Source organism: Ictidomys tridecemlineatus, chromosome 10 (genome assembly GCF_052094955.1).
Source record: "Ictidomys tridecemlineatus isolate mIctTri1 chromosome 10, mIctTri1.hap1, whole genome shotgun sequence".
Taxonomy (NCBI): Eukaryota; Metazoa; Chordata; class Mammalia; order Rodentia; family Sciuridae; genus Ictidomys; species Ictidomys tridecemlineatus.
This window is the reverse complement of record NC_135486.1, coordinates 84728996-84750731: the sequence shown is the minus strand read 5'-3', so window position 1 is coordinate 84750731 and position 21736 is coordinate 84728996. Positions and strand designations below refer to the sequence as shown.

The 21736-nt window shown below is 37.1% G+C and overlaps 1 protein-coding gene across 7 annotated transcripts in view; it reads left to right on the top strand.

The window, feature by feature from the left end:
• The window catches only part of Cacnb2 (calcium voltage-gated channel auxiliary subunit beta 2), a 343227-nt gene that overhangs the window by 126771 nt on the left and 194720 nt on the right, over nucleotides 1-21736 (top strand). Inside the window, exon 1 of one of the 7 annotated variants that reach the window (XM_021726661.3) lies at nucleotides 4952-5849. The exons of the other annotated variants lie outside the window; for them this stretch is intronic. Coding sequence (XP_021582336.1) covers nucleotides 5769-5849 — 81 coding nt within the window. The 5' untranslated portion in view covers nucleotides 4952-5768. Of the gene's footprint in view, nucleotides 1-4951; nucleotides 5850-21736 lie in introns of those variants that run through there. 7 annotated transcript variants of the gene reach the window in all.

Here is a 21736-nt window from a genome sequence, read left to right as displayed (position 1 = left end):
GTCTAGCTATTGTGAATTGAGCTGCTAGAAACATTGATGTGGCTGTGTCATTATAGTATGCTAAAGAACTCAAAATACTTAACACCAAAAAAACTAATAACTCAGTCAATAAATGGGCTAAGAGAACTGAACAGATACCTCACAGAAGAAGAAATATAATTGATCAACAAATATAGGAAAAAGTATTCAACATCTCTACAATTAGAGTCTTTTTGATTTGCATTTCTCTAAGATTTCATCTCACTCCTATCAGAATGGTAATCATCAAGAATACAGGCAACAATAAATGTTGGTGAGGATGTGGTGAAAAAGGCACACTCATACAGTGCTTATGGGACTGCAAATTGGTGCAACCACTATGGAAAGCAGTATGGAGATTCCTCAGAAAATTGGGAATGGAACCACCATTTGACCCAGCTATCCTGCTCCTTGGTTTATACCCAAAGGAATTAATATCGGCATACTATAGTGACACAGTCACATCAATGCATTTCCTGTCTTCAAGAGTCTTTGCTATTATTGAAGAAATTAAATGAGTGAGTGAACTTTTAAAGATGATGAGGAAGCAGGAAAACTAAATCATGTCTTTGGTCCCATTTTTACTTATCCAAGGTGAAAATAAGAAATTCAATGGGAAGGAATCCATATGAGACTCTTTGAAAACTCATGAGCTAAATGATTTGGAGACAATAGGTGAACTTGATTAACTGAAGTCCCATCGCATCGAATTCAGTGTTATGTTCAGGCCTTGCCCTCGACATATGTGGTAGTTTTGTGGGTGCATTGTGCCTGGTCACCACAGATGCCCTTCTCCCCTCCCATGAGCCATGTGCCAGGGATTCATGTCCTTGTGTAATCTCCTCCCTCTGATTCTGAGCTGACTCTGTGACTCACTTCTAACAAATATGACATGCAGAGGTAATGCTGTGTCTTCCAAGGTGAGGTATGAATCACACATTTCTGTTCAGGATTTCTCACAATGCTCTGAAGATTGGTCTCTTGGAACTCAGATGGCGTGCTGCAAGAAGCTCAAGTCACACAAAGAAATCTCATGTTTTACTGTGGTCACCAGGCCAGCTGAGCTTCCATCTGACAGCCAGCATGTGGGCAAACCCACTTAGATGTCTAACCCAAATCTCCAACCAAGGCTTGACGAAGCCTTCAGAAGACAGCCCAGTAGCTAGCTGACCATCCCTACATCAGTCTTTAAATATAAACTGCCAACGTGAACTCAATGGACCCACAGAACCATAATCGTCATATAACGCCATTAATTTTTTTAGATACTTTGTTTACACCATGAACCGAGACAGAAATGGATAACTGGCACAGAATTTAATTCAGCAGTGCCTTTGCTATTAGCAAGGTTTTACTTTTGTACATGGTTATTACATAACATTTTAGTTTTTTTATCTATTTGTTTTAATTTATGCTTACCATAAGTAAAAAAAAAAAAGTCTTACATTTCATATAGCTTGTGGAAAACATATTCTGCATACCAGCTTTTTCATAATGATCTTATAGATGAAATGCTTACATTTATTGTGCGATGGATCCTTTTAAAGTCCCTGAAGCCCAGTGGAGACTTTCTGGAAACAATATTTTTTTTCTTTTTTTTATTGTTGGTTGTTCAAAACATTACATATTTCTTGATATATCATATTTCACAGTTTGATTCAAAAGGGTTATGAACTCCCATTTTTACCCCATATACAGATTGCTAAATCACATCAGTTACATTTCCATTGATTTACATATTGCCATTCTAGTGTCTGATGTATTCTTCTCTCTATCCTATCCTCTACTTGGAAACAATATTTTTAAGTATACAATATGAAATTTGTAGAATTACAAAAGAAAATCATATGGCAATGCAGTTTTGAAAATATTAAAAAACAAATCTGTGGTATAGCAACATATGTACTACTTATTAATACATTGAGAAGTCTAATGACTATAATTATTTTGTAACTTTGAAGTACTAATTTAAAAACAATATTTTTACAACATTTTATTATGAGAATTTTCAAATATACAGCAAAGTCAAAACAATCTTATATTTTGTTGTTGTTGTTGTTGTTACTAGGGATTGAACCCAGAGATGCTTTACCACTGAGCCATATCCCCAGCCCTTTTAAATTTTTTTATTTTGAAATGGTTTTGCTAAGTTGCTTAGGGCCTTGCTGAATTACTGAGGCTATCCTTAAACTTAACAGCCTCCTGCTTCAGACCTCCCAAGTCACTGGGATTACAGGCTCATGCATGGGTGCCTTGCTGACAATTTTAATGCTTTTATGAATTTCAATATCAGTTGCAAAGTAAACAGCAAATTGCCCCTAATTAATTCAGTGTGTATTTCATTAACTAAAAGATGTACATAAAAATTTAAATATATCTGAATCAATTATAATCTGATATCAGTAATGGAAGTCACATATTCATATCAATAATACTGCCAGTACCAAGGCTTGTTGCTAGTATTCCTAATTGAAACAAATGTTAAACTTCAGTCAGAAGTAATGAAAATAAATGTGTAATTTTTTTCCCCTCTCATTTAAGTTCACGAACCTACACAGCCATAGACACATTGAGGTTCAAGAGCTCTAGGTGGCGTAAGATGTGATATGTGCTGATAATCCATGCATAAGTTAAAAAATATAAGTCAAATACATAAGATATCACATAAAAATAAGGTTTTGAAAATAAATTCTGACATTTTTACCTATGGGGTTTTATGTCAAAAGTAATGAAAAAAGCTTGGAATCGTGCAAAACATTATTGGAAAGGAAAAGATTTGACCTCTGTGTTTGTTTTCTAGGGATTCTCTGACAAAGTACCCAAAATCAGATAGCTTCAAACAGGAGCCATTTATTGTCTCATAGTTCTAGAGACTGGAAGTCTGAAAACTGAAGTGTGATCAGAGTCATGCTCTTGCTGATGGCTCTGGAGTCACCCTACCTGCCCGTTCCAGTTTCTGGTGTTTGATGGCAAGCCAGGCGTGGCCACCATGGCATTCCTGGATTGCAGCTGCACCACTCCAGGGACATGGTCATCTTTTCTCCAGAGATCTTCATGTCCTTTACCCTCTATGCTCAGGTGCCTCTGGTCCAAATTCCCTTTTTAAAAACAGGAACACCAGTGACGGTTCAACCCACAATAACATCAGATTGTATGATTCAAAGGAATAAGAATTTAGTTGTAGTTTGAAACTATTTCTAGAAGGATCTGAAGTTAAATATGGTCTGGATTCATATGGTCTGGTCTTGGGAACAGAAACTTCTAGAGCACAAAACTTGCACCGCTAGTTGTCCCTTCATGATGGTGAGGAACTTTGAAATATACAGATACGAATGTAAAGTCATCCCAAGCATTTATATTTGAGTACACACATCAGATTTCAAATTGCTTTATTCACTTTTCAATAATACCATAGTGAAAAAAATTTTAACCAAAAATTATGTTCAAAAGAACCATTTTAAATTCCATAATAGACCTGTAACCAATTAGTCACCAACAGTTACTGAGCAACCTAAAATATCATATTCCCTGAAGAGAAAAAAAAATACAGTAAATGTGAGCCATGTCTTTAGGAGTTTAGAGTAAAATAAGGCAGGTTAGATTGACACACAAGGAAACAGCACGCTCACAACCAAACCATCCCTTCATTTAAAAAGTCCTTTTTAATCTCCATTTCTGTGTCCATTTCAATTTTTTCTTATTTTGAACTGATTTAAATTCCACTTAATTGCATGGTTTTTCCCTTTTTTCATTCACTGCTGATAAATACTGCTTCTACCCCCCTCCAAAAAGAGCCATCTCAAATTATTCAATGAAGCAAGCTTGTGATGTTGTCATTAGTAAGATTAAGAAGGTATAATGCTCACCACATAGAATATATTTAACCAATGTTAACTGTTTTTATTCACTATATATGTTGAACGCATGACAAAAACTCAACAGAGATATAAGTAATTCCCTGGCAGTATTGATATTTATTCAGTGAATTCTGTATAAATATCAACCTCTTTAGTTGTTTTATACTTCAGAAAACATTTAGAATAAAATTTCATTATGAGGACCTCTGGAACATTGTCATTTTATGTATGTATGTATGTATGTGTGTGGTGCTGGGGACTAAACTCAGGGCCTTGTGCATGCAAGGCAAGCACTCTCCCAACTGAGCTATATCTCCAGCCCTGGAACATTGTTATTTTTCAAATAAGAATCACAATTCCAAAGAATTCTAAAATACATTAGGGCAAAATGTGATACTTAAAAAAATAAAAAATAAAAATAATCCTTTAGACCAAATTGAAAGAGAGTCAAATTCAGATGTCATTTGTTTTCAGAGAGTAGTCTAGAAAGTATTGCTTTGGCCCATTAGATCTTTGTCAAGAGGTATCTAATATCTTTAAATTTTAATTTCCTACCTCCAGCATTACTTGATCCTGGATGCATGTAATGTTCTTAGTGTGGTGCTTGGAATAATGATTAAAAAAAAAACTGGCACCCAGTTCTCAGCCCCCTCCATCACTTTCTGTGACCTGAGTGTCTCAGTCAAAGTGGCTAACCTGCTAGGGAAAGAAATTTTAATGAAATGGAAAATATTATGTCTTTTTCCACAATAATATCACTTTTAATCAGAGAGAGCATTAGAAATTGGAAGAAAAATTAAAAAGTGAAATAGTTCTTTCCTCCTCTATTTGTATCTGAGTGGCTTCAGATGAGCAGGTTTTTCTCTTGGTAGCCTATTCCCTCCAGCAGAACCTTCCAGAAAGCCTTATACAGTGAAGAGAAGGACAGCAGGCTTTCCAATTGCATGGTGTTGCTTGCTGAGGAAGAAGGCAGAGGTTCGCCTGTATAATCCGATTTCATCATCTCACACTAATCACTACTGATAGTTGCAAAATTTAGCCTGGATCTGCTTAGTTAATCTAGATTGACAGGAGGTAAAAGTAAGGGGACACAAGGGCGCAGAAACAAAGAGAAGAGAGCCTACACTGATTTCCAGCCTTGTTCTTTTATCTAGGACTTCTAATTTGCTCTCCTTTGGGAATTCTATTTCTCTTACCTTATAAACAAATGCTACGGGTTGTTAAGATACCAGCCTTTCATGGAATCTTGAATCAACAACAGGTGCACCATGAGTCTCTGAGACTGCAGAGAGAGCAATACCCACGTCCTCCTGAGACTGCGCGGAAGGTACTTCCAGGTGCACATTGTATCTGATGCTATGTATTATTTATTGAAACTGAGCTCTGCACTTTCTTTATCCTCTGGGAAACACTGGAGACTGGTGCCTCCTAAAATGGATGCCACCAACAGCTAAACTGCAAAGTCTTCTAAATGTTCTTTGCTTTCATTGTTTTGTTTAATAAGAATTTGCAAGCTAGAGCTACCAAGTTTTTTAGTAAAGCTTGAAGAATAATTGGGAATTACAGTTGAACACCCGAAGGAAGAACACCTCTGTGATTTTGGTCGTTTCCACATGGATTCAAGTTTTATTTTATTTTTTTAAGGGAATACCCAGCTGGATTTTGTGGATATGTAAAAGATTTATATGTTGCAACCTCTGCCTCTATAGACTGCATGATTACTGTATCGATCTGACTGTTATGTGTGTGTTCAGATGCTTAATACCAGGAAGGAAGATGGGTTATCTGAAGATTATCTTCATTGTTACTTATGATATCTGTGTCTGGCAAACCAGAGAACTTTTTGCATTTGGGTAACAAAGAGGTTTGGAATATACTCCATTGGATGTTTCCATGTTGGTGAAACTGTTGTTGACCATCTTGGTTCTGCATGTTGCCATGCTAAAAGTACCTAAGGGTAAAAATGTCTCCTGGGTAAGTAGATGATGATTTTATATCTCTTCAAAATATATTTTAAGCACAAACATATCATTTGAGAACTTAAAGACATTTAATGGTTTCATGCTAGTAGGAGTATTTGGAAAAACTTCAGAAAGCATTTGCCTTAGAAAAGTATAAATAAAAGTGTTAGAAATCTTTCAGCAAAATCATGATGGTGAGCTTGCTAAAATATGAACTACAAGAAAAGTAAACTCTAGGTTCGTTTTGCCATTTGCAGTTACTTCTCCTTCACATACCCATGCAGATTTTAAATGTATTTGTATAAAGTCAAGGCTGTTGTTTTAAAAATGTTTCCAACTTTACAACTGATAATGTGGATTTCAAGTGGGGATGGAAGGGGCAAATCAAATTTTAAGGGTAGGATGTGTAGAGTTTTCATTATTTGGGGATATTTTCAATATGTTCCCCTTTTTCACTCTTAGAAACAAGATAGTGCTATTTCTTAATTTTATATGCCTAATTTCTATCAGTAATAAACACATACAGTGAAAGTTTAGCATTTCAGTATGAACAATAGCATATTAATCCTCATACGATTTAAATCCATAATATTATTTAAGGTAGTTTTTCAAACATACAAAGCTTGTCAGACTGAGCTTAAAATAATGAGAACCATCTGTAAATTCTTAAAAAAATAAGTACCTTTAATTCTCTGCTATCATGTTTAGTGAGCTAAACATTGAATATAATAGGCAGACGGATACCCTTCTATTTCCACATAAACTTGTAGGTCTAACACCAAATATTTAGCTGGTACCAGCACATGAAAAGTCATCCATACTCATCACAGAATTTATTATGATTATAGTTTTCTTAAAGTATATCAAAAAACAAGTGATCCTGTCTTTCTGTACAGAAACATTTTTAAACTAATTTGAAATTCATCAGGCTGTTCTTAATTTATGTGAAATAACACAATATTTGTGTGAAAATGGCAATTGTAATCTTTTTTCTGTTATGGACACTTTTTCTTTGTAGTACTTAATTAACAAAGGTCTATCTTTGTTTAAAACACCATTCCCCATTTCAGACAAATTTACAAAATGTTTGAAGCTGTTCGTTATTGAAAATTGATAGGTTTATATTTTTGCTACTGCTGACTCTTCGCTCCTTCCTTTTAGAAAGGAATATGATGGCAGTGACCTTTGGCCCCACGCGTGATTTTGTCTGTCTTCCCATCCAGGAGCCTTCATGGCGATTCTGACACCCAAATAAGGGTTGACACTTCCTGCCAGCACATGAACACCAAAGAAAGCAGTAGTTTCGAGAGTGTGTCCCCCTCCTTCATCTGACTAATCCTCCTAAAAGATTAATTCTCCCAAAGCAGTGCCTGCCTAATGGAGTACTTCTGCCATGAGAGGAAAAGTCTGGAAACCTTTTGAAAGCTCCGGCTGTCTTTGGGTTTGGTTTACTTCTGACTCAATTATACTATTTTTTTTTAAAGATCAAATTATTGGCTAAAAACTTGGATTTATTTTAGTATCATCAGAATCCTTCCATTTTCTTAGATTAGAATTTTCTCCATATTTCCCATTCTGTTATGAACGTCTCTGTCTCCATCAGGGTCTGCCACAAGTCAAGTTTATGGGTGCAATTCCCCTGGTACTCCCTGTAATAATGCAACAGCCATTTGCTTGATGTGTGATGATCCTGTAATGAATGATCAACTTATATTGATGACTACAGTATAGTTCCTTTTGTTTGGACATCAAGTACAGAAAGACATTTTCAATGTGGACCGCTTGATTTTCATCAGTTGTGGTTGCTTCGGTTACTGAATGATCCTAAGACGAGATCTTTGGCTTTGTAGGATGAATGGTTTCTGGTAGTCCTGTTTTTGCCATTGATCATCTGCACTTTCACTTAGACTTGAGTCTGGGAGGAAAGTAAAATGATTCGTCTTGTCTCCTTATCCACAGAGGGAACCCAGTGTCGAACGTAAGTTTTAAATTCACCCCTTGGTGCCTCCAGTTCCTTAGGCACACACTCTGCCCCTGCAGTAAATGCAAACACATCTTGCTGAACAACACAAGCACCTCGGTGAAACTCCACCTTCTCTCTCCTTTGGGCCTGCACAGTGTCGGCAGATGATTCAGCTGTGCCTGACAGTGTCCCTGTCTAAAAATGATGGCAGTTACTACTATTTCTCTGAGATGAGATAAGGAATATCAGGTCATCCAAGTATGAGGGTTCACCAGTCATTTCTCAAATGCATACAGAGTGCATCTCTAAGAGACTTTAGGCACTGTAGAAAGAGCAGTGAAAAGGATGCTTGAAATCCTGGACCTCATGGGGCTTACATTCTAGAGAGGGGAGATGCACGAAAATGCAAACAGATATGTAATGTGTGAGATAGTGAGTGAAATACAACAAGAAAGGGGCAGGAATCGAGAGGGATGTTGCACATAGGTTCCTCAAACTTACTTGAGAAGAGTCTTGAGGAAAATAATAGGGTGTGTGTGTGTGTGTGTGTGTGTGTGTGTGTGTGTGTGTAAGAATCGGGCATTCCCAGCAAAGAAAATGCTGGGATGGAGGAGGCAGGGCCATTCATGCCTGGAGTATGTGAGGAATGATAAGAAGGCTGGAGTGGCTGGACTGTAGGGACATTTCTTTGAATTTATGTATCTTTTATGTGTAGTCATCTCTCATTTCCAGTGGAATAGTTCCAGGACCCTTGTGGATACTAACATTTTACTATATAAAATGGTATAGTATTTGCCTATCCTATGCATCTGCTCCCAAATATGAAAGCATCTTTAGATTACTTACAATACTCAATGCAATGTAAGTGCTATGGAGTCATTACACTGTGTTGCTTAGGGAGTAATGGCAAAGAAAAATGTCTGTAATACTCAGAACATATGGAATTTCTTTTTCTTTTTTCCTGGATATTTTTGTTCCACTATTGGTTGAATTCACAGGTACAGGAACTAGCAGATACACAGCACCAACAATAGTTACATACCTGTAGTAAATGGTTCTTCAGAGATTCTGAGACAGACCTGAATCCCAGCACTCAAATCCCCAGAGAATTGTGGAATAGAGAGACTTCATAGGACAGTATACGTTGGCACTTGCCAGGTAAGGGTTACAGGTGACAGGAAGGAGGGTCAGAAAATTGGGCAAATGTCCCTTCTGGGGATTAACCACTTCCCTCTCTGCTTTTCAACTGACTGCGACTCTTAAGAATTCAGAAATGTATTACCTTTATTCATGTCATTGAGAGTGTTTCAAATGAGTGTGATTTGGGGAGTATAGAAATTAGAAGAAATTTTAAACTAAAAATTTTAAACCAAAATTGAGGATAGTGTTGAAAAAAAAAGAGTATTTAGGGGTAAGCATCCAGGCATACGGAACACACACAGCTCTTCCTATAGAAATTTATACTTTTTATTAGGATATAATTAAGTGCATACTAGAGTCTCTACACATTTTGTGACTATAAGAGACTTTTCTAGAAGTCTGGTGTTTTTTTTTTTTAGCCATACCTTGCAGACGTTTGCTCATGATAGCTGTATGGACCAGTTAAAAATTGATTTGACTTTGTCAAACTGACCTACTTTGTCAAAAAGTCACTTTGCCTTGGAAATATAAAAGTAATAAAGCCCACTTGGATTCTTCTTGCAAACTCTCATACTGATTTTTTTCAACTGTGTGAGAGCTGAAATCAATCATTCTGAACTTTCTAACATTCTAAATCTATGGTCCTGTATATAATTATTTTTATGTATAGTGCTGAATTAGATGTTGTAATTTTTTTATTATGCACCATTAGAAATTAATACAATTTATCTAAGAAAATGAAAGGGAAGCTATAAAGAACATAAATGAGTACTTAAATTTATGGAACAGAGTTCTAGAGATAAAATAAATTCAGAACTTTGGGGCTTGCTTTTTATTTCTTGATAGAGATGTTTCTAGTAAATCCACTAAGTATACCTATTGTCATAAAATAGATACTACTAAAAAATGGCAAAAAACACACCCTAACATGACTGTTAAACATACTGTATATAAAGTGGGACATTGGTACATTTCGTAAGCAGAAAACAAAAATGTCCTCTAGGGACAGGAATCTGTCACTTTTCCTTGGCCATATAATTCATCTTATTTTCATGAAGATGACCTCCAAATTATTAGGATTCATGAACTTCTGTCTGGTTCACCCCTCTAACCCTCTGTGTCTCTCTTAGGAGATTTTAAGCTGAATCAATTCATGTCATGACTCTGTTGGAGATTTACTTCTTGTTCAAGTTTCGCTACATTTGAGAGGCAATTTTTTTTCTATAGCCCCTAGATTACTTGTCTTTCAGACAATAATTTCTGAAAACATCCACTTGTATTTTTTCTTTTTATCTCTGAACCTATGCCACTGTCATTAGAAATATCTCCCTGTTATTTCTTCTCCCACCTTTCCTTATTCAGATACATTAGAAGGTTTACTAACCATTTCTCCAAAATCTATGCAGGTTTTAGGTTTTTTTTTTTACCTTAACTCATAATTGACCAGAACTCATAGTGTGTCTGGTGATAGAGACAGGTTATTTACCTATGCCCACGTTCACTGAGAGTCCTTCAGACACATATGGAGGAAGTTTTTTCTTTGCCCAGTAAATACATAGTTTGTTCTAAATACTTTAACTCTAGGTGTAGGCTTGGAAACTTGAGAGATTGTGCCAAGCTGGATTTAGTGAATGTGAATATGACACTTTATGTAGCCATTCATAAAGCTTTAAGACATCTGTACTTATATGTAACCTTCCACCATTAATTATGTTATTATCAAAATGCATATATTTTAAAAATAATCATAGTCAAGCTCAGAGGGTTCTTAGGGAATGACTATTCCCTTTTAAATATCTGTCTCAAAACTCACCTCTTCCCTATTTCTAATCCTAGTGACATTCTCTTCAACTTCAAAGAATCATTGACAATGTATTGTAATGGGGAAATATGTGCATCAGAGATGGAGTCTAGGTTTGATCTTGATTCTACCACCATCTGTGTGACCTTGTACAAATTATTAACCTCTGAGGCTTAGTGTGTTCATCTATAAAATAAGAATATTAAATTTCCTGTAGGTCTATTTTTAAAATAATGTGTAAAAAGTACTTATTATAGTGTTATCACATATAACTTAATTTAGCAATATTGCTTGGTTCTCAGTTGTTTTCCAACTCCACTGCTAATTCGGGAGCTCATCCTCTTGGATTGAACAGGCTCCATGGCAGTCTTCATGCCGATTGCTAATTTCTAAACTTTCCCTTTTCCCTTCCATTCCAACCACTTCTATTTAGTGCATTTCCTTAAACCCAGGTTCTCATCTGTTTCCAAGCAGATCAAAATCCTTTAAAACTTTGTCATCATCTGTACATAAATTAAATATTCCCAGCCCAACTGAATTCCCTGCACAGAGCAGATGCCTGAGCCATCCAGAAACAGGCCAGCTGAGCCAAAGGCCCCTCTGCTTACTGCCCTCTGCCTTCTATCCCCTGGGTTTGAGCCCACCTGTTAGACTATAGGAACATTCACTCAGTGGGCATTTCTGTCCTCCAGTTTGCTAGTTCTTACGTCTGAGATTGAGGGAGAAACTGAATTGCATTTGGGGGATCCTCTCATTCTATCCTCTCATTCTATTCATTGCATTTGGGGGATTCCTCTTCACCCTGGGATGCAAACATCCCAGGGCCAGACAATTTCTAAATCAGAAGATGGTGTAGTGAAGGCAGAGGGAATGCAGATAAAGAAGGCTGAGGAAAATTGAATAATTATCTGCAAGTCAGTGTTCTGATCAACTTTGGCTTTTTCTACTCAAGCTGGGAGAGGAAAGACATCATTTAAAACCTTACCTGGAGTCACCATGTCTAGGGAATCCTACCGGGTTTCATTTCTAGGAAAATGTTTCCATCTTAAATGCCACATTGGAGGCTTTAAGGGTCCAGGACTGGGAGAAGCAATTGTGAATTTTTCCCTCAGATCAAGATATGATGACAATTGTCAGTGTGTTCTGAAATGACAACCCATTTCAAAGGATCTGGGTCTATGCCCAATTTGGGGATTTTGTTCCCACTACTCCTACCTTAGCTATGAGTGATGGCTTTGGTGGCATGAGCTGCCTTAGCCAGCCAGGTCAGTGCTTTCAAAAGAGAATATGCCACACCCCTGTGGTTCCATGCATGAAGAGAATGGCAGATGTGGTAACCTTTGTTTAGAAGTAAAAGGTAAAGCGGAAGTGGGGATGTGGCGTTTCCCTCTCTGATCTGGGGGGGTACCCTAGTATGCTCTTCGATGGAGATAAGGTCAGGCATGCCACCTCCCCCTGGAAAAAAAAGTTGGAGAGATTCCACTGCGAGAGATTTCAAATTATCAAGTAAATGTTAACCTTGTTTTACAAATATCCATTAAAACTAGGGTGGGGACTGGATGCTCAGGGGCAGGAGGCATGTTGGGCATGCATGAGGCTCTGGCTGGATCCCCAACACTGCAAAACAAAGCAGAACCAAAATAACAAAAAAGAAAACAAACCTGGGGTGGCCAAGAGTCCCATGTTACGCCTGTTGCCACAACAATTAGTAGTGTCTCGGAAATATTCTGTTGGGAGCAGTAAATTACTTGATTAATTGTGATAACAGTATAAATACACAGCTAAGGTGAAAATGAGTGGAAAGGTTCAAGTTTTTTTCTAGAAAAAAAATCTCTCCTGTAAAGTCATCTAAAATTCAGTGGGAGAACAAGAGTGGGGCTATGCCTATGGACTACTCTAGGGTGAGATGGGGGGGCATCAGTTTTGTGATTTGGGGCAAACTAATTTATATCTTAATATATTTCCTCTGCGAAATGGGGATCGTTTTACTCACCCTAGATTGGTGAAAGCCAATCATAAGAATGCAATGTGTATGTATTCAGAAGGCAAATATCTTTTTAAATTTTTTTATTCTAATTAGTTCATTCATGAAAGATTGCATTTTGACACATCAAATATAAATGAAGTATAACTTCTCATTCTTTGGTTGTACATGGTGTAGAGTTATACCAGTTGTGTAATCATATACGTACATGGAGTAATAATGTCTGATTCATTCTCTTTCCTACCCCCATACCTCCTCCCTTCCCTTCAGTCCTGTCTAATCCAAAGTATATCTATTCTTCCCTAGTCTTCATCCTCCACTTACTGTAAATCAGCATCCACATATCAGAGAAAACATTTGGCTTTTGGATTTGGGGGATTGGCTTATTTCACTTAGCATGATATTCTCCAACTCCATCCATTTACCAGCAAATACCATAATTCATTCTTGACAAGAAATATCTTAAGAGAACTGTTGGGATTTTTCCTGGCTAAGCTCTTGTGCCAATCTAGATTTTTTTTTAACCTGGTCTTTAAGAATGTCCATAATCCAGTATGAGCCTAGGTTTCCCACCCTGTTCCCCATCAATTCCATTGTGAGACTCTCTGCCTTTCCGAATGCATGTTCTGTGTTCTTCCCTCTGTACATCTGCTCCTCCTGCTTACTAACCAGATGACTCCCACACCCCTGAAACTTCTGCTACTAAGCCAAGATCCAAAGTGAATCTTACTGGCACGGGCCATGGGAAATGAGAGAAATCACCCTCAACACATCTATAGGTATAGCCCTTGTGTAAAGTAAACTTACATTTATGTTCCTAGAACAGAACATGTTTCAAAATAACTTCACAATTCTGGGTGTTTATAATTCTTTTGAAAATTAACATTGAAAATGCAAGCGAAAACAAGCATTTGGGAAAAAAATGAGCAGGATATTCAAAATGGAAAGGAAGGTGAAATTTCCTAAGGACTAGTGCTAATTCCCAAGAAAAGGAGACAATCAGTGAGAAAAGAGCATGATTTTTTAACTTGCATACAAAAAAAAAAATGGAATCTTTCAAGGTACAGAGCAAACTCCCACTCCTTTCAAAAAAGGGGACTTGTGTATTCAGGAGTGCAAACATATCAGTGTTCCTGTCACCACAGAAGTTTCATAATTTTTATCTTGGAACAATTTGCTAGTTACCAACTCTTAAATTTATGATTGTCATTACCTTTTCAAGTCAAACCAAGAGAGTGACATGAGCTGGATTGTTCTCTGATAAGATGAAGGAAAGCACCAAGAGGCAGATGACGAGGTTCTTGCGGGTGTTCTACCTGGTTCAGCAGCTCCATAAGCCTAAATCTGCTGAGCCTCCTCTTAATGCATAGGAAGGAGATGAATATCTCATTTCTGGGGACTCATGCAAATAACCCAAGTTATGCATTCTATTTAAGTGAGGAAAGCTGAGAGTTAAAAAAAAAAAATGTTACCAACCTGCCAAAGCAGAAGAAAGAAACAGCATTGTAATAGATTTCTCAGAATTGCTCACATCAGGTGTCCCAACTTGACAGAGAAATCCAAATGGAATCGCTCATCTGACAATCAGTTGTTGGATTGTCAAACAGACGGTGTGATGCTGTCTCCGTGATGCTCAGATCCTGCGGAGCAACAGTCTAAGTAGTTTGGGGGCTTCACAGCTGCATCCACCTTCTCTGCTGCTTGCAGGTCTGAACAGCAGTAGCGATAATAGCACATATTTTTAAATATGAATGACAGGGGTGGGGTAGACTTGTCTAATTTTGCAGGCAGATTTTAGCTTACTGCAACTTGAGCTGAGCAGGGACAGCTTTCTCTCTAGAGCTGTCTCCTAGATTCCTACTGGTAAGTGGGTATCCTTTAAACTTTGAAGCTTCACATGGATCTCTCCAGGCTCATTTCTTTCATGGTGAGACTCACAGTGAAGGACAACAAGTTTGAACCATGTTAGCCACTGATGTAGCCTTTGGAGATACAGAAATAAGAGGAGAGTTTATTCTTGTTTGTGTTTTTTCCTGGAAGACTCTGCAAGAATGCAGATTGAAAGGCAAGATGTGAGAAATATTGGAGTTGAGGAGGAAAGAAAAGAGAACCGTCTCGGTGTAACATGTCTCCATGTCTCGGATGTCACATTTGCTTCTCTTTGGAAGAGCCAGGGCTTAAGTCCTAGAAGCTATGACAGCTCCTGTGGAAGTCTTCATTTTCTTTCTTTTTCTTAATGATGAATGAAACTACATGAGAGGTGAGAAGGCCTAGGGCCAGTTATCCAGCTGAGACACCTCATGGTCCATATCCCAGCTCTCTCCTTGACCAGTTGCAGCACTAGTTACTTATCTCCCTGAAGTCAGCATTCTCATCTGTTCAGCCGGAGACTGAACTACTGATCTACTGACCTCTGGCAATTAATTGCAAATGAAATGATCCCTGTCACATCTTGACACAAGACCACATTATAAAAATGTTTTCCTTTTATTGAAATGAGATTAAAATTTATTCAGTTTCTAGAAAAACTGCCTCTGCTTTTGAAGACAAAATTGCAAGTCATGGTGACAACAGGCAAGTATATTTCTCATTATGCAGTGGGCAAGTGTATTGCCTCAAATAACAAACTTGCTCCACAGAAGAGTCATGGGGTGTAATAAAAGGTCTTAAATACATTTGTTTTTTAAACATTGAGTTGAAAAGATTGCTTGTTTCCCCCAAATTTCCAGGTGAAGGACAAGTCTGTGCTTATTTTCACTCCATTTTTTTTTCCCAATGCAACTTAAACCTGTTAATATCTATATTCAGGAAAACTACCCTGGTTGCCTGGCAACCAGGCTTAGTGGGCTAGGAGACACCAAGGTAAGAAATCAAATGCAGCCAGCGCAACCGTGGCTTATGCTGTCATTGCCAGACATCCATTCTCCCTGTGCTCTGCTGGATTTTTATTTTCAAAACATAAGTAAATCTTTCAAAGATGTCAGCTCGATGCTATTAGGGGTATAAAAATTATGGTATGTGGGGTAACATTTCAGCATGGCTGAACAAGTATGAAGAAGCAATCTCCCTCTGCTCTTAATTAAAACCAGCCTAGTCCTTTTGCTTGTAGGTCATGCTGTACTTTTCACTCGTACTTTTTATTTCCTCTGCAGAAAGATGTATGCATTGTTCTTGGAATGAGATGTGATAGAAATTGAAGCATCAACTTTGAAAAATACGAGTTTAGGATTAATTACTGCCAAGCATATATTTTTGTGTCTTCTGCAAAGGAATAAAAAGAGAAATGTGTTAAAATGACTTTTCTTTTGCAGATTCTTCTTCTACTTTCCCACCTTTATGTACTTTCTCATGTGCTTCCCCATGGAAACTTTGCTATGTTGAAAATTAGGAATAAGAAAAGCTTCTGGGTTAAAAGAAATGTCATCTTCCTCATGGGCAGTATATACACTATGTGACTGGAACACAGAATCTGGAATTCAAATCTTACATTATTTTACATCTCACTTGTTTCATAGTTCAGCTTTTATTAGCAAGTTCAATATTTGGAGGGAAGGTATCCTACCGGACTCTGAATCAAATCCTTTTTGAAATATGATTGCAGAATAACATGAGATCAAACAAATAACAGGGACATTGAAGTGAACATCTGGATAATCTGACAAGGAGAACAGAATATCGGTATCATTCATCCACTAACGTCTCAGCATGTGTCCTCAGAATCTTGAAAGCTTTTGGTTCCTTACAGGAGAAAAGCAAGTCTTGTTGTTTCATTGCCACCAAATATTTCTTTTACCCTCATTCCATAGTTGGTATGAATTATGGGCTTTTCAAGATAAGCTCTATGTTCAGATTTCAAGTAAAATCATCTAATTTATGAATGTTGGCTTCAATATAAACTACCAAACTCAATGTTGTGGGATAAACTGAACCCATCTGGAAGGCAGAAAATGATCACAGTTGCCATTGATGATACTTGGTATAGATAAGGATTAATGGAGAGATTCTAAGGAATCCTCCTCTGTTTAGACACAGCATATTAAAGTGAGGAACTTTCAGGGAGATGGGACAAGAAGCAGGACCCCATTTCATGACTAAGGGTGGGAAGAATATCGTGGGGAAGAGTAGGAACATCCGCAGTGTCAAAATGGACTTCAGTAAGAGGGCACTTAATTATCTTAGAAGAGGAATTTTAATGGATCAGAAAAAGTCCAGCACAAATGCAATAAATTATTATAAGGAGTGTGAGTGTTAAAAGCAGACATCAGCAAAATACAGTCTACTTTCAAAAGGAGGAAATACGGGCATATGCACTGGAAGGGAAGGAAGTGGATTGGAGGAAGATGTGGGTATATTTGTAGACAGAGGAAGTATGAGAAGAGTGGACCAAATACAGAAGTCTAGGGTTTGGAAAACCATAAACAGACTCAGACCACATGGTGAATATGTACAATTTTTGCAGTTCATAACACGAATTTTGAGTCAATTTTGTTTGGGTTCACAGTCTTGTTGAAGTAGACATGGGGGTCCTTGGAAAGTAGGGGGAATGGAAAATGTCTAAGAAGTAGTGGTTTCCATGTTGCTAAAGAATGAACTGTTGAAATGCTGGGTCCTGAGGAGTGGTCCAGGGAGGGCCACAAGTGATTTGGGAGGAGGTTAGTGGACCTAAGATACTACACAGGCATCCAAGGTCCTGGGAAAGGTATGGTATAGATTTATTATAAGAGCATCTGAAAAGGTAAAACAATGTAAAGAAAAGCTGTAGGATTTGTGGTCTTTTGCTTAAAATAATTTTAAGTAAAGGCAAGAAGAGGTAAGGGTTATGCATGTGGGTTTCTGATAAGGAATGGAAAGTCCTTCTAAACAAAAGTCAGGATCCAAGGGCAAGGAAGGGAGTTTTGCATGTGACATCCTGGATGATAGTAGAGAAGAAAACCAAGCCAGGTGAAATAATGTTTGGAAAACCCAGAGGAATAATCAAAAGTTGGTATACGGACGCTTTAATTTTTACTCATGGTACGTAGGAGTTGCAATCTTGTACCAATTGTTTTTGATTCCCCTCTTTCCTGCTAAAGTGAAGACAAGGAACATACGTCGCCTGTTTTGTTCTTCACTGAATACCTAGCTCTTATCTCAGTGGTGGTACATAGTAGATGAGCTCAGTAATTATTTGTTCTGTGAATTAAAAGATAGTGAATAGGAATGGGAAGAGGGAAGTGAAATGTGACATCAAGGCTATAAGAGAATGTGAGATCACTGAATGAAAGGAATGGGTAACATTGTAAGGATTATTGTAAAGTGGCAATTTATGTACTTATTTGCAAATTTTGCAGTACTGGCAATTGGACCCAGGGTCTCAAGCATGCTAGGCAAGCACTTTTCTACTGAGCTACATCCACAGCCCTAAATGTATTTTTAAAATGTAATTCGGTAAGTGCATTCATGGTAATTTCTTGGGTTACCATTCAGCTTCACTACAAGGTCACTTTCAGCAGTTCATGAGATGTGGCTATTGAGGCCATAATGAATAGTAAGTTGGATACCCATCTGCCTGCCAAAAACAACCCTAAAGATGCCAAGTCCAGGAGCCAGCAAAGTTACGGAAGCCATAAGGTATGCTTGACACCTTTGGCTCTTGGCAAAATGAGTCAAGGGAATGACTTGACGCCTTTTAGGGGTGAACAAGTTGTCCCTTTTGTATAAAATGTCATCAGCTCACTGTGTATTTGCTGGAGAGTCAGCCAGGAAACAAAATACTTTGAAAAATGAAATTTTAAAGCTGAGGAATATTTGAATATGAACCTACTCTATGTTTGTTTTGATTTGGAAGTGTTGTCACATTGCCTTAAAAAGAATATGCTTATTAAGTGTATCATCATCTTTCTCACTCAACATTCCTTTTTCCACTAACATGAACATTTTCAATATTTAACTAAAAGAGAAGCTGTTTGGGGGATTGTTTTAAAATTTTTTTAAAATATCAAATGGTAACTTTCTGGACTGAGTCTGTTACCTTTTGCTTTATATGTGTAAATGTACAAGTGACATAGGTTACTAGAATGGGGAAGGTTTAGAAATGGGAAGATAGGCAGAATTGAAACATATCCAAGAGTTACATGAATACAGGACTTCCCCCGAACTTTCATATTGAAACCAGCTGATCGAGAAGTAGGTGGTCCAACCAAATGAAGCCAAAGTTACTTGGTAGGCGCTGTCCGTATATCATCTCAGGCCTTAGACATCAGAGACCCTTAAGAAACTATGGATTTTCTTGTATCCTCTACATTTTTTACTTATTTCATAATGGATATACTGATAAACAGTCCACTGAGAAGGAGGAAGTCGTGTTTTCCAGTGTGCTCATAACAAATGGATTATTGATTACACGATTAGAATGGAGATAGGAAAATAATTTTCAAGTTGACATTGAGTTTGCCGGTTTGAAATTAATAAAATGAAGATATTTTCTGAGACCCGTTGTTATGAGAATATAAAACTTCACACAACTAACAACTATTGAGTACCTGCCATGTTTACTGGGGAATCGATGAGAATCTTCCTGAGAGATGGGGAAACGCAGAAGTGAGAGGCTCTAAGAAACCAAACCAAAATGAAAATAGAGTAGATTCATATTCAAAGAAAGCCAAGACAGGGGAGGAGATTGAGATTGATGACACTTTAGGGCAGTGCACACATAAAGGTGGTCAGAGACCAGCTCTCTTGCTAAGGGAACATTGGGTCAGAGACACAAATCCTTGTTCCAGGAAGCAATTATTTGATGAATGGTTCTGATAACCTTTCAAAATGATAAGAGCGCTGCTAATCCTAAATCTGTTTGTAGATACTCAGTTATACAACTTCTGAAGTTTGTTTTATTTTCAAACAGTTTTTTTTTTCCAGCATGAGAAGTACATCTTTTTTCCTCTCTGTTGTACAGTATGTTCAGAATGCGTTTAGAAGCCTAGTCTTTGAAATTCTAGAATTTGCCAATTAAGGTCGGATTTTGTAGTTCTTCAACAACATGTTTTATGCTCTCTAAAATTAAGATGACTTTGGTAATAATTTTGTTCTGTTGGAAGGCATGCAAAGGGAAAAATTTTTATTTCAATTTTTAAGTTACGTGTACATAAACATGTAGGCAATGTTTTCAATAATCCTCTCCTGAATGTTATTTCTCAATTTTTTTTTGGCCTGTTGCTGTATTTTTTGTTTTCATTTTTTATTATGGGACTAATAAATGCTTATTTATTTTAAAACATAAAAATATTGCCCAAAACAGAGCAAACAGATATGAAATGAAAAATGTTTTCTTATTCTCTCCTCCACAAATGTACTCCTTTGGGGGGAAGAAAACAACACTCTTTAAGTGGTTTATAAATCTTCATTTATATGGTGGTTACCAGTATAGATTTAAATATTGTACATTATTCCCTATTTAGAAATTTATTAACTTTATGTATTTTGAAAGATAAGAAATTTGAAACACACTACCACCCACCTCCTGACTTCCAGTTCTTGGTAGTTTTATTTTTATCGTTATATTCCGTTCTGAATCAGGAATTGAGCTGTGAGCTTCATTCTGCTTTTTTAAAATGAAAAACTAATCAACAGCATTCACAATATCATGGTTATGAAGGTAAAATTGACATGCCCGCTTCATGGAGAAAGGCATGTAATCTGATATCATTAAAAAGTGATACTTAAAAGGGACTCTTCCATGTCCCAGAGTCAATGGATCCTCCTATTTTCTTTCAATCATCCTCTACTTCTCTGTCATTTTCAGCTGATAATATGGATGATGCCCATGAAGTTTTTGTTCTCAGATGATTTTTCTATTTTGCTTTAAAAAAGTTTAGTAATATAAATGTGTGTGTGTGTCTGGAAAACTTTCTGAATTGAACTTTCAAATTTCTTATTGATACCACACTTAACAATTCATTGGTATACATGTCTAATTTCAAAGTATGTTTTTCCTTCAAAACTTTATTTTCATTCTTTCTTGTCATGCACAGTTAAGAGATCTATCAGTCTGAATACTTTGTAGATATTTTTTTTTCTTTTCTCTCTCCTTTATTTAAGACTTGGCTTTATACAGTCTTTAGAACCAAATTTATTTCCTAGTATATCCAGTGACTGTTGTATTTCTTCTATCTTTTTAAAATTTATTCTTTAGATATATACATGACTATATCTTGACATACATACATGGAGTATAACTTATTCTAATTAGGATCCCATTCTAGTTGTAAGATGTGGACAGGAAAGTTATGTCCAATTCATTCCTCATTCCTATTCTTACCTCCCTTCCCTTCATTCCCTTCTGTCCAGTTCACTGAACTTCTCTTCTTTCCTGCCCTGTCCTCTTGTTGTGTTTTAGCATCCACATCCCAGAGAGAACATTCAACCTTTGCTTCTTTGGGATTGGCTTATTTCACTTAGCATGATAGTCTCCAGATCCATCTATTCACCAGAAAACGTCATAGTCATTCTTTTTATGGCTGAGTAATATTCCTGTGTGTGTGTGTGTGTGTGTGTGTGTGTGTGTGTGTGTGTGTGTGTGTGACATTTTCTTTATCCATTCATGATTAAGGGCACCTTGGTTTGTTCCCTGGCTTAGCTATTGTGACTTGAACTGCTAAAAACTTTGAGGTGGCAGTGTCACTCTAGTATGCTGATTTTGACCTCTTTGTATATAGAGAGAGGAGTGGTATAACTAGGTCAAACGGTGGTTCCATTTCTAGTTTTTTGAGGAATCTCCATACTGCTTTCCAGAGTAGTTGCACCAATTTGCAGTCCTACCAACAATGTATGAGAGTACCTTTTCCCTACATCCTCAGCAACCTTTGTTGTTGCTTATATTCTTGATAATTGCCATTCTGACTAGAGTGAGATGAACTCAGTGTGGTTTTAATTAGCATTTCTCTAATTGGTAGAGATGTTCAACATTTTTTCATGTTTGTTGACCATTCATATCTCTTCTTCTGTGAAGTGCCTGTTCAGTTCCTTTGTTCGTTT